The 12,924-nt window shown below is 45.6% G+C and overlaps 2 protein-coding genes across 7 annotated transcripts in view; one reads left to right on the top strand and one right to left on the bottom strand.

Annotated features, from left to right (window-relative positions):
• Window positions 1–6,293, top strand: part of CD244 (CD244 molecule) — a 30,424-nt gene extending 24,131 nt beyond the window's left edge. For all 3 annotated transcript variants that reach the window (XM_032260915.1, XM_032260916.1, XM_032260914.1), the window contains exons 6-9: window positions 9–68; window positions 2,454–2,519; window positions 3,915–3,971; window positions 5,064–6,293. In XM_032260915.1, the coding sequence (XP_032116806.1) occupies window positions 9–68; window positions 2,454–2,519; window positions 3,915–3,971; window positions 5,064–5,144 (264 nt within the window). In that variant the 3' untranslated portion in view covers window positions 5,145–6,293. The remainder of the gene's footprint in view (window positions 1–8; window positions 69–2,453; window positions 2,520–3,914; window positions 3,972–5,063) is intronic.
• A 1,543-nt stretch (window positions 6,294–7,836) lies between these two features.
• The window catches only part of LY9 (lymphocyte antigen 9), a 30,426-nt gene continuing 25,338 nt past the window's right edge, over window positions 7,837–12,924 (bottom strand). For 3 of the 4 annotated variants that reach the window (XM_032260810.1, XM_032260808.1, XM_032260809.1), the window contains 3 exons: window positions 12,533–12,870; window positions 12,100–12,171; window positions 7,837–8,535 (listed from right to left, as the gene is read on the bottom strand). In XM_032260810.1, coding sequence (XP_032116701.1) covers window positions 8,467–8,535; window positions 12,100–12,171; window positions 12,533–12,870 — 479 coding nt within the window. In that variant the 3' untranslated portion in view covers window positions 7,837–8,466. The remainder of the gene's footprint in view (window positions 8,536–12,099; window positions 12,172–12,532; window positions 12,871–12,924) is intronic. The other variant, XM_032260811.1, reaches the window with a different exon arrangement.

Raw genomic sequence — 12,924 nt, 5'->3', positions numbered from 1 at the left:
TTGTGCAGATGCAAGGTCAGACTTTTCTCGGAGAGGGGACCTCCATCTACTCTATGATCCAGTCCCAGGTACCCCTCTGCTTTCTCTAGTCCATTCCATACCTATCTCTGGGGCTTCCTAATGCTCCCCCACAAAACTCACACCTTTGCGTGGCAGAAGAAGATCGTCGTGCTCCTGGAATCCAGAAGACACCTTGGGTTCAACTGCATTCACACATTATTGGAAAAGATCAGTGTGGTTCTAGAGCGTCTTAACACAGCTGGGAAGCCTGATGTGGGCATTCCTTCTTCTGTGCCTGGCACAAGGTCTGGCCCAGATAAAGTCTATGGGAGCAGAAACCTGGTTAGGGGACTCGATGTCTGCTTTCTTGCCCTGCTGCTTCTGATACTTGGCAACATTATACTTTTTATCCCTATTCCCTATTATATTCGGTTTCAGGAAAGGATGAATCTGTATTGGTTGGTCACTTTTATCTTATGACTTAGCAATAATGTCCATTTTCTTTTCTTCTTTAAAAAAATTTATTGTTTACAGACAAGGTCTCTTTATTTGTTTATATTATTATTTTTTTCTTGAGAAGGAGTCTTGCTCTGTCACTCATGCTGGAGTCCAATGGCACAATCTCAGCTCACCGCAACTTCTGCTTCCTGGATTCAAGTGATTCTCCAGTCTCAGCCTTCCAAGTAGCTGGGATTGCAGGCATGTGCCACCATGCCTAGCTAATTTTTTCTATTTTTTTTTTTTTTTAGTAGAGATGGGCTTTCACCATGTTGGCCAGGCTGGTCTCGAACTCCTGACCTTGTGATCTGCCTGCCTCAGCCTCCCAAAGTACTGGGGTTACAGGCATGAGCCATGGTGCCCAAACTTATTTCCATAGGTTTTTTGGGAACAGGTGGTATTTGGTTACATGGGTAAGTTCTTAAGCAGTGATTTGGGAGATTTTGGTGCAGCCATCACGAGACAGGGTCTCATTCTGTCTACTAGGCTAAGTACAGTGGTAGAACCATAGATTACTACAGCCTTGAACAGCCTTGAATTCCCAGCCTTAAGTGATCCTCCCACCTCAGCCTCCTGGGGTAGCTCGGACTACAGGTGTGCACTACTGCACCTGGCCATATTTTCTTACTATACCTCACATAACAGCATCGTGAAATAGTTCTCATACTATAGATGTGGTCTACATTCCATATCACAATGAGGAAACTGAGACTCAGGCCAACTGATATCTCAAGGCCACATAGCTAGGTAGTGGCAGAGCTGAGCCAAAGGGTTTTTGAGTCTCCATTGCCCTTCTTCATACTCCACCTCTAATATTGTGGGATTGCAGAAATTCATCCATAAACTGGAGAAACATCCTCTAATGTTGATGGCTAAAATGACATTGATAGCCCAGGCTGGGACATCGTTCCCAAGGGAAACACTGCCTCCTGGTGGCCAGTAATAAAACACTTTCTGATAAAAATGGCTTAAAAAAAAAATTGAGACCTGAAACAGCACCATCTTCAGTTTGGTGGCTGAGCTGTGGGGCAAAGAAAATCTGATTATAAGAGAAATTGACATCCGCCAGTTCTCTGGTTGTAGCTACATTGAACTCCAACGAGAGGAATTTGAATCAGTGCAAGAAAGGGATCCTCTCAGACTATGGTGTTGTGAGAATGAGAGACCTCCTTTGGAGCATCTTAAAAGGAGGATGGTTACCTGATTTAGACACTTGATTCAGGTCCAGGGAAACAAGGCAAGTTGTCAAAGAGAAGCACTGAGGTGTTGAGGAAAGAGCCCTGGAGAGTCTTGGGTTTGAATTCTGCTTCTACTGTGTACACACTGTGTGACTTGGCTATTTATCTTTTTGGAGCCTCATTTGTGGCATGGGGCAAGTTATGATCATTCCTATTTTATAGGAGTGTTAAAAGAGTTAGAGGAGACCCCAGGCATGGTAGCTCATGCCCGTAATCCCAGCACTTTGGGAGGCTGAGGTGGACGGATCACAAGGTCAGTAGTTTGAAACCAACCTGGCCAACATGGTGAACCCCCGTCTCCACTAAAAATACAAAAATTAGCCGGGCATGGTGTTGGGTGCCTGTAATCCCAGCTACTCAGGAGGCTGAGGCAGTAGAATCACTTGAACCCAGGAGTCAGAGGTTGCAGTGAGCTGAGATCATGCCCTTGGACTCCAGCACGGGCCATAGAGTGAGACTCTGTTTCAAAAAAAAAAAAAAGAGAAAGAGTTAGAGGAGAATACCCATATAAAATAAATACTCAACAAGCAGTAGCTATCATTAATGAGACAGCGAGATTAGCACTCAGGTTGTCTGACCTGGCTGGTCCAGGGCTCTTTCACCAACACTTGAAGCTTCCATCTGGGCAGGCTTAGGGTGGAGGGATGGAAGAGATAACTTTCATAGGGTTATGGTGGATCTGTGCTTCTGAAATGGTTTTATTTCTCTTCTCATTAGACTTCTACTTCCACATCACAAGAACCTGCATGTACATTATATTCATTAGTTCAGCCTTCCAGGAAGGTGAGTCTTTTCCTGTGGTGGTGGTGGGGTGTGTTGATGCAGATGTGTATTTTGCATGTGTTTGCAGAGAGCGTGTGTGCACATCCTAGCCAGCTGTTCTTCATTGTGTGTATCTGAGTAGCTTCTGTTAAATGACTGTATTTAAATGTCAATGGGCCAATGAGAAATGCTTTTCTGGGTCTCTCTGGAGAAAAATAACAGCTTCTAGACTAAGAGAACAGTAGATTAGATGAGTTTTCTGGAGTTTTGGTGGGAGATAAAGGACAATCAGAGACAGAAAGGAGGTGCTTTGCGCAGAGAGACTATAGGGCACTTAGTAGGTCAGCCGAGGCTATGGTGAGAGATACTGGAGGGCTTTGCAAAGCAGCGCATATTACCTGGAGCAGGAGGAATGCACCGCATCTAGAGAGACACAATGCTGACCTTCAGGGACCGGACAGAGGTTCTGGCCAGTCAGTCACCTGCTGCTAGAGGGCTCTAGAATGGGGCACCCCCTCCTGGTGTACTGCAATCCTCCTCCAGGCTGAGCTCACAGCTCTGTTTGTACTCGGAACCAGAGCTGGGTAACCTGGAAACTGTGGTCATTGTTTTTCTCTGGCGTAGAAGAGGATGGGAGGAGTGGTGTTCCCAAGGCTGGAGCCACAGTATGAAGCCAGAACGCCTTAACGTGGTGGCATGGGAAGTTGGGAGTCCACACGACTGTGGAAGCCCATGCAGATCAGGGACCACAGGTTTGAAGGGTTTAGGACAGATTTTCAGACTTTTCATTCAATCTCCTTCCAATAAGACATTCAGCCTACTTGGATCCCATCATGAGAGAGATTTATTTTTAATTGTATGCTACAGTATCAGGCCATATAGATGTTCTCAGGCACCAAAACTCTATGTGCTGCTGAATGTGCCTCTGAAGTCTAGTGTCCTTGGGTTGGCAATTATTTATTTATATGCCTGAATTGTTTACATTAGGGGTGTGTGTATGCTATGCGTTGAAGAGATACGTGGTTTGGGGCAGCATTTGCATTAGGATTGCTCGAGGGATATGTGTATGTGTGTGCGTACGCTCTGGGAATGTGTGTGTGTATATGTATATGTATGCATATATATACGCACACACATATATGCATGGGTTTTAGGTGTATGTGGGTATGGAACACTAAATTCTGATTTTGCTTCAGAAATATCATATTATAGGCAAATAATGTATATATTGTGTCTCTTCTGGATATCACATACACCATTGTTTGCTTCTGGGGTGAGAGATTCTATTCATTTTCCGGCTGAGAGTACCTCAGAATTTTTCCAGGCTCTGAGTCTCTTTTGGGACCTCTCACATCACTTAGGAGTGGGAGAGCGCTTACCTTGAAGTTAAACATTCTTTACCCTCTGAATTTCTAGTCTGGATCCAGGAAGAGGAACCACAGCCCTTCCTTCAATAGAACTGTGCATGAAGAGGTAAGATCTGGAACTCCTCAATGGGTTTGGTGTCTGTGGCGCAGCCCTGAAGTCTAGCCATGAAAGAGTATGCTTAGGAAAATGTCATCCACACAGTCTCAGTGTTGTAGGGAATTTAGAGATCCTCTAATGCAAGTCTTTGTTTTAGAGATGAAGACACTAAAGACCAAGGAGAATGAGAGCCTATCCCAAGATCATATCGTGTGTTTAGATATGAAGTTATTGGGCAGCTTGGGTTCTAAATTAGGGCTGTCTCCAAGCTCGTTCCCCGGCTGTAGGACACAAACATCTCTGCTTTCCAAGAGTGGTTGGGGGAGGGGTCAGAGAGGGGAAGATAAAGGACTCTAAACCATTTTCTAAAATTAGCAAGTCTTTGGGAGCCATTCCAGGACATAGGTGATCTTAATCTTCGGAAGGGGTGGACACTGTTCAAAGACGACCACTGAGCCTGGTGGCTGAATTTGTTCCCATCAGGGCATTTGGGGACTGGAAAGGAGGGAGTCAACATTTCTTGGGGGTTTATTATGGATAATGTAGCCTGCCAGTGTCTTCACATGGATAATTTCATTTAATCCTCACAGAATGCTACAAGATAGGTATAATTAGACTTTCTGTTTATACTCAAAGAAATTAAGGCATGGAAAGCATCCCCCAACCCCCTCTCTACCCATTAGCCTCATGCTACACCTGAGCCTCCCCACCTGTGGTCCAATAAAGCTGCTGCCATTGGTCACAAGGGAGGGGTAGGTGGCTGCCTGCTGGGATTCCTGGCACTTTCCAACATTCCTGGCTATCACCCAACACTGAAGCCAGCTAGACAGCATAGGGTCATAGCGGGCACTGTGTAGACCCAGGCAGTTTGGGAGGTCATGAAAAAGCATCTGCGATTAAGAGAGCACTGGAATTGGTGCCAGAAGAATTCAAGTTCCTCCTGCACTTCCCACTGCTCATGGACTCTGAGTAATTTGTTTTACCACTCTGAGCTTCATTTTTAAAATTCATAAAATGGGGATGGCAATAATTCATCTCCCACAGGATTGTTATAAAGACCTCCCAGTGGGAGGGCCTGAAGTTTTTCCTTTTCTTTTGCAGATTAGAGTGAGTCACCCTAAAGCGCGGAACCCTGCTCGACTGAGCCGCAAAGAGCTGGAGAACTTTGACGTGTATTCCTAGCTGCTGCAGTGATTCTTACTTTTCTCAGCATCTGCTTTGGGAATTGGCACAGTAGATGATGGTACAGGAGTCTCTATAGAACAGTTCCTACTCTGGAGAGGATATGGAAATTTGTTCTCATTCTATATTTTGTTTTGAAAATGATGTCTAACAGCCATTCTAAGAGCAAGGCTGTTAAATAATATCTTCCAATTTACAGATCAGACATGAATGGTGGAGAGGTTAGGTTGTTCACAAAAGGCCACATTCCAAGTATTTGTAGTCTAGGAAGTGCTATGTAAGTGGTGTTATTGGCATTGAGAGTCCCTCCACCTGATTTTCAGGCTGTTCCTTGTCTTCTTTTCTCCCCAGTCTGGATTGACTGCATTTCTAGACTTTCCCCAGGCCCAGGCCCATCTTCCAAAGCAAGAGGAAGGAAAGATAATGGTGACTCTGTGGGAGAGGAAACAGCCCTCCTCTGACAGCCCGGACTATCTGGCTGTAAGCTGGCTGGCAGGTTCTGCATGGGGGCAGAGCCTGGGCTTTACTCAGTTGCAGAGAAAAACCCTTCCCCGTGCATCTCACACCTTTACCTCTGGCCAGCAGCCAGCTGGAGTGGGCAGAAGGGAGGGTGGTGATACAAAGCAAGCCTGTCTCTGAGTATAGAAATCACCCAGAGCACACGTGGATCTGGTAACTGGATGCTGAGACCAGCTTTGTCCATGGCATGATGTTTGATTTACAAAGACATATTGTTAGAAATCCATTTTGGCTTCTTTATAGAAGTGGCTTCCCAGAGGAAGACTCCTCTCAGAAGCCATGTTCTATTTAAGCTCTGAGTCCTCATGAGTGTGCCCCATGGTGCACACTGAAGGGAAGGGTCAGACAGCTGAGGGCTGAACATGAGGCAGTTGGAATCTAGCCACTATGCTGGGCTCAGGCCAGACACTTCAACAAGGATGTGGGGAGCAGGGCTGAGACTCTGGCTGAGCCCAGGACAGGGTGAACTGTGAGAGGACGTACTCAGAGACCCCGACAGGTGATACTGCACAGAGCCTGGTTCTTCAATTGCCTACCCTGTATCTAACATGTGAGTTTCATATAAAACTGTGGTATTATGCAGATGCAGCCTGAATTTCTTGCCTAAATTAAATTTGCGTATCCTCTCCATACCCTGCATTTTTGTTCTCTATAGCAGCCAAAGGGCACTTATGGGCCATCCATAAACACATGTCTGTTTGAATACTGCTGCAGAGGGTCTGGCTTCCTGGTGAGCTGGCAGTGTCCCTCAGCCCTGTTCACACTGGGACATCAGAGTACCAGACACCAGGGGCCACTCCACCTTGTAAAGGAGAGCCAAGGCATGCGCTTGCTCACACCCTGCAGGATCCTTCTTCCCTTAGGCTGTGCTGCTGGCCAGGCTGACTTCCTCCTGGAGTGAAGCGTGGACAGACAACATCTTAAAGCAAGTGTGAAGCTTAAAAACCAGGGAAATACATTCAGAAGGAGTCTGGGGGTCTGAGGCAGGTACTGGGGGTTGAGTGGCAGAATCAAGGAGTTCAGTGAGTAGAGGCAGCAGGTAATGACCGGGGTCAGAAACAGTCCAGATGAACACCAGGGACACTGACTATTGACTACTGCTGGTCTTTCCTGTGTCCTGCATAGATCTTGAACTGGCCAGCTTTATTTAAGGAGGAGAAGAGACCCTATGGACCGGGGCTTTTGAGGATGCTGTGTTCTGGAATGTAAGATGTACAACACCATCATGTTATGTGTCTGATTGTTGAGCTTCCATAATAATGCCTCACAAAGATAATTATCCTGCAACAAGTTAGTCAATGAACAAGCAGTAATTAAGCTCCTTCTGTGTATGAAACACTGCCTGAACCCCTGGGAGTACTCACTGCAGGGGACAGAAGCCAGACTGACTCCAGGCCCACGCGCAGGAGAGCATGATGGAAGAAGTACATTGTTAAATGACCTAGATGGGCTGCAAGGTGATGGTAACAGAAATGTACGCCAGAGTATCTTGAATATAAGTCAAGTATAGTGCATCTCACAGGCAGGGGAGAGGGCTGTGGCCACAGTCTTGGAGAGAGATACTGTGGGTATTCTGCATCCAGACTGGGCAATAAGGAGGGAAGTTCTGTTGGGTAAATATGGGAAGCTTATTTGAAACAGGCATTTTAAGCACCTTTATGAAATAGTGAAAGAGTTTTTAAAACACACATGTGGTTTAAAAACTCCAGCAGTACAAAAATTGTGCAGTAAAAAATGTCTCTTTCCCAACTTGAGATTCCCAGTGTCTCCCTAGAGGCAGCCATTAATGTTTTATATTTATTTCCAAAGTTTTCCTATGGCTGTGTAAGCATGTAGATGTACATTTTTTCTTTTGTTTCTTTCTTTTTTTTTTCTTGAGACAAAGTCTTTCCCTGTTGCCAAGGCTGGAGTGCAGTGGCGTGATCTCTGCTCACTGCAACTTCCATCTCCCGGGTTCAAGTGATTCTCCTGCCTCAGCCTCCCGAGTAGCTGGGATTACAGGCACACACCACCAAGTCCAGTTAATATTTTTTGTATTTTTATTAGAGACAGAGTTTCACCATGTTGGCCAGGCTGGTCTTGAACTCCTGACCTCGAGTGATCTGCCCGCTTCAACCTCCCAAAGTACTGGGGTTACAGGCGTGAGCCACTGTGCCTGGCCAACATGCACTTCTTTTTAATCCAGCTGGTAGCATACAATATGCATGGTCCTGAACTTTCTTTTTTCCACTCCACAATGTGTCTTAGAGCCCCTTCCATATTAACACCTATTAGTCTTTGCTTTCTTTCCGAGTGGCAGGGTTTGCCATTGCAGGGGTATGCAATCGTATATGTAACTGGATTCTCACTGAATGGATGTTTAGGTTATTTCCTGCCTTTTATTTTGAATAACACTGCAGTGAGCATGATTTGACGTACGTCTTGTGGCATGTGTGACAGTTCTCTTGTGTTCATTTCAGCAGTGTTGAGAGGATGGTGTAAAGGACAGCTGGCACAGGCCCCTCCGCAACATTTGACCAGCCTTGGCAGAGTTTCAAGGAGGAAACGCTTTGAATGTGTGAGGACATAAATAGGGCAAAGACATTTGAAGCCCGTAAACTCCAAGAAGGAGCCTATGTTAGAATTATTAACGGGTTTGGGAGGCCTTGAGTGTGAGAAGGAGGGTGCAGGGCCACATCCAGGCATCTCTGAGACACTGAAGGAAAATCTGAGGTGCTTCTGTCTGCGAGCCCCAGACCCTGTGAGGTCCAGCCAACTCTCCAACCCCTGGATCCCGGGAGAGAGGCAGCAGCTGCTTTCCTTTTCAGGTGAAATTTTCATAGGTAGGACTTTCAGGAATCTCAAGATCATCCTGCTGTGGTGGTGGTACCACCTGTGAGCAAAAAAACCCACATGAGAATATGGTTAATAAAGCCTTGGAAGAGTGAGGCTGATGAAAGAGGAAGGCAAGGCCATGCTATGACTGGTCCACCCTACAGAGGAAGAGTCATGTGTGCTGGCCCAGGGATGGCACAATCAACCAACCTGATGCCAAGCATTTATGGAGGCTCCTAATGAGAAAGGCGGGGGGCTGGACTCTCTGCAAGGCCAATACAAGACAGTTTAGTGCAACAAATCCAGGGGATACAAAAATGACAATCAAGGGCCTTGCCCTCCAGAAGCCACTGTCAAATGATTCCAGTCTCTGCCCTAGCTGAAGAAACAAAACAAACGTTTATATGAAAATAATTTAGATGGCAGAGGTTAAGTTCCAAAGCAATGGTCCAGACCATTAGACCCCAAGCTGTCCAGCCATTAGACCCCAAGCTTTTCCAAGGATTCTTAGGCTCCCTTGTCTGAGAATGCTCAGGGAATGCTCTAAAGAGCAGACAAGCTCTGCGCTGACCCAGAGGAGTGGGAGGTTAGGTACTAGCAACAGCTTGGGGATAGCATAAACCTTTGAGATATTGTGCAGAGTGGTATATCAGAAACAACTAAAGTAGGTTTGAGAATTTCCGGATCAAGTAGACAATAATGGCCTTCAGAGATCCAGAACCAGAATTCCTGGTTCTGACAATTCTGAAGACAAGGGATGTGTTTGTCAAGAGTCTGGCTCAGGAAATGCATTGATTTCCACTTACACTGTAGGTGAGGTGGTTTCAGGGGTCTCAAGTGTCCAGGGTAGCGTGGGTGCCTTTCAGGACTGACCAGACATGTGGTGGTCATTCTGAAACTCAGAGCAGGGACTGACGTTCATGACTTTAAGTTTGACCAGTATTGAGCCAAACGCAAAGGGCCAGGCCAGAGTAGAAAGCAGTTCTGGGAATGCTGTGAACAGCACAGATTTGGCCCCAGGTTCCAAGGCAAAGTCTCTAGCTGGCTAAGTATTAGACTACTGTCTAGAAGCTAGGATGAGGCGGATGATGGTTAAACTATACTGCACATTTCAACAAGTGTTTACTGAGCAAATTCTATCCATCTTTTAAGGCCCAATTCATACTCCTTTTTTACGAAGCCTTTCCTCTTTACCACAGTGCAATGATATCCCTGCCTTCAATGTCTGAAAAAGCCCTTAGGAACTGTGCATACCATTTATTAAGTAGTCAAGTACAGTTGACCCTTAACCTATTTCTGCAGGAGGTTGCAATTTTTTGAATTTTTGCATGACTGAAAAATCAGACCTTGGCGATGACCTTGGGCAGTAGGATATAAATAATTCCTACATGCGTAGCGTTCCAATAATGGAACACTAGACAGAAATGCAACATATATTTGAACTGCATGGCCACTTATATGTGGATTTTTTTCAATAAACATCACACTGAGTGTGCCTGCCTCTCTGCCTCCCTTTTTACCTCCTCTACCTCTTTTCCTCTACCACTCTTTTTTTTTTTTTTTTTGAGACGGAGTTTTGCTCTTGTTACCCAGGCTGGAGTGCAATGGCACGATCTCGGCTCACCGCAACCTCCGCCTCCTGGGTTCAGGCAATTCTCCTGCCTCAGCCTCCTGAGTAGCTGGGATTACAGGCATGCGCCACCATGCCCAGCTAATTTTTTGTAGTTTTAGTAGAGACGGGGTTTCACCATGTTGACCAGGATGGTCTCGATCTCTTGACCTCGTGATCCACCCGCCTTGGCCTCCCAAAGTGCTGGGATTACAGGCGTGAGCCACCGCGCCCGGGCCCTCCTCTACCACTCTTGAGAGAGCAAGGCCAGCCCTTTCTCTTCCTCCTCAGCCTACTCAAAGTGAAGGTGAGGATGAAGACCTTTATGATGATCCAATTCCACTTAATGAATAGTAAACATATTTATCTTCCTTATGATTTTCTTAATAATTTATTTTCTCTAGCTTACTTTATTGTAAAAATACAGTATATAATACGTATAACATGCAAAATATGTGTTAATCGAATGTTTATGTCTTTGGTAAGGCTTCTGGTCAACAGTAGGCTATTAGTAGTTAAATTATGGAGAGCCGACGTTATATAATGATTTTTGACTGCATGGGGTGGGGTGGGGTTGGCGTCCTTAAACCCCTGCATTGTTCAAGGCTCAACTATAGTGTTTTTTCTTTTCTTTTTTTTTTTTTTTTTGAGGTGGAATTTCCTTCTTGTTGCCCAGGCTGGGTAACAATGGTGCCCAGGCAATGGTGCCATCTCGGCTCACTGTAACCTCCACCTCTCAGGTTCAAGCAATTCTTCTGCCTCAGCCTCCCAAGTAGCTGGGATTACAGGTTCCCACCACCATGCCCAGCTAATTTTTATAGTTTTAGTAGAGATGGGGTTTCACCTTGTTGGCCAGGCTGGTCTCGAACTCCTGACCTCAGGTAATCCACCTGCCTTCGCCTCCCAAAATGTTGAGATTACAGGTGCGAGCCACTACGCGTGCTGAGAGTTTTTTTTTTTTTTAAACTTTTTTTGACTATGTTACAGGAAGGGAATTTGGGGGAGATTTGAAAGCAAAAGTGTGGATGGACCTGATGTTTTCAGGAAAGTGAAAATGGAGTGGACAGTTAGTCAGATCAAGGTGAATTATTTAAGATTACTCAGGATTATCTTAAAACTCCTCATGGTTCTCAATACTGGAACTTCCAACTACTATCTATGTGACTTTATGCAAAATTCACTTCTTTGAATCTCAGCTTCTTCACCTATAAAATGTGGATGACAACACTTTTCTAGAGGTATTACAAAGATCAGAGGAGAACGTGTGTCAATGTATTGTATCTGTAAAACTTTATATTAAAGTAAGTTAGTTATTATTATCATTATGATTATTTAATGGTAAATTCTACCAGTAAGGGATTTTTTTTTTTTGAGACACGGTCTTACTCTGTCACCTAGGATGGAGTTCAGTGGCATTACCTTGGCTCACTGCAACCTCAAACTCCCCGGCTCAAGCAATCCTCCTGCCTCAGTGTCCTAAGTAGCCAGGACTACAGGTGTGCCCCACCATGCCTGGGTAATGTTTTTGAATTTTTTTAAAAAATGGAGTTTCACCATGTAACCCAGGCTGGGAATTGTTTAAACGCTAGAATAAAACCAATGTATTGTAGGTAATGGCATATTTTCCAAAAATTCTTGATGTTAAATTGTTGGCTAATTTTCGATGGTTTTGAGAAGCTGCCATTTAGGTAGATGAGGGTTAGGGTTAGAGATAGATTTAGAAATCCATAAAGACCCTGCCTTGTTTGAGTTTATAACCTGTCATTCAGATCAGTGTTGAAAATAACCAACAGGAGATATTATTAAATTAATTAGAATTTTCAGCCTTTGGTCACACAGACGTCAGGAATATTTGTTTACACATCTCTGTTGACCATGGAATGTATCTGGAGGATGCATAGTGGGTAGAATTTAAGATCCTCAGCCATGGGAATCTAGGATTTCCAGTTCAAAGGGTCTAAAAAATAGTTCCTCACTCTGTGGGCCTTGGGATACAGAAAAAGTTGTTCTCACCGTCTGAGGTTTCTGTATGGACAAGTAGATTGTGGCTGAGCTCTCTTCCTTCTGAGAAGCCGGGGTCTTTCCCTGCAACAGACCAACAGCAGATGAGCCCTAATGACTACTTGAGAGCTTTTCAGTTTTACCCTCACCCCCCAGCTTCCCGTCTCACACAGAGAGTGGGAGCTGCCTTAGTGCAGTGGAGACAGTGCCTCTGGTTCCAGCACCTTCCTTATTACTGGCCCAAGAATGAGAGTGGAGAGACAAATCCCTCGTTCCACATGATCCCAAAGTTTGGTAAACACGAACACAACCATGAGTCCCTGCCCATCTGCCCCTAGTCCTATTTCCAAGCCCCACCCCCCAGTTTGGAGGAACTAGTCATCATGATCTCGGATGCCCCTAGACACGGGAGGAGAATGACAGTGTGTTGATCAGAAGGGCGCACCTGTAAGTTGAAGGACACTTGTGCATACACTGTGTTCTCTCCAGCCACAGACTCAACTTCTGTGGCACATGGAATGACGAGATCAGAGTCTGCTTCGGCCTCTGGGGCTGAGTCGTGTCCGGCACCCTCCTGGGGGACCTCGTCATACACCCTGTCTCTCCCATTGATGGGCATGTGCATCTCAGGCCTGTCGTCATCCTCCTCAGTTGCTGTGGTGTTGCTGTCAGAGCTGCTGTCTGAGGTGGGCGTAGGCTGTTGCCTGGCAGGCCCGGGGGGAGGGTCCAACTTCTCATATTCTTGGGGAAGCATGCAGTATAGCGTGTGGCCAGCTGTGGGTTCTGGAACGCATGGTACAGCGTTGATAAAAGTGTGCCAACCCCACCTCTCTCTTG

The sequence above is a fragment of the Sapajus apella genome, unplaced genomic scaffold (assembly GCF_009761245.1).
Source record: "Sapajus apella isolate SASKATOON/1434 unplaced genomic scaffold, GSC_monkey_1.0 scaffold119, whole genome shotgun sequence".
Lineage (NCBI taxonomy): Eukaryota > Metazoa > Chordata > Mammalia > Primates > Cebidae > Sapajus > Sapajus apella.
This window is presented reverse-complemented; position numbering and strand designations above follow the sequence as displayed.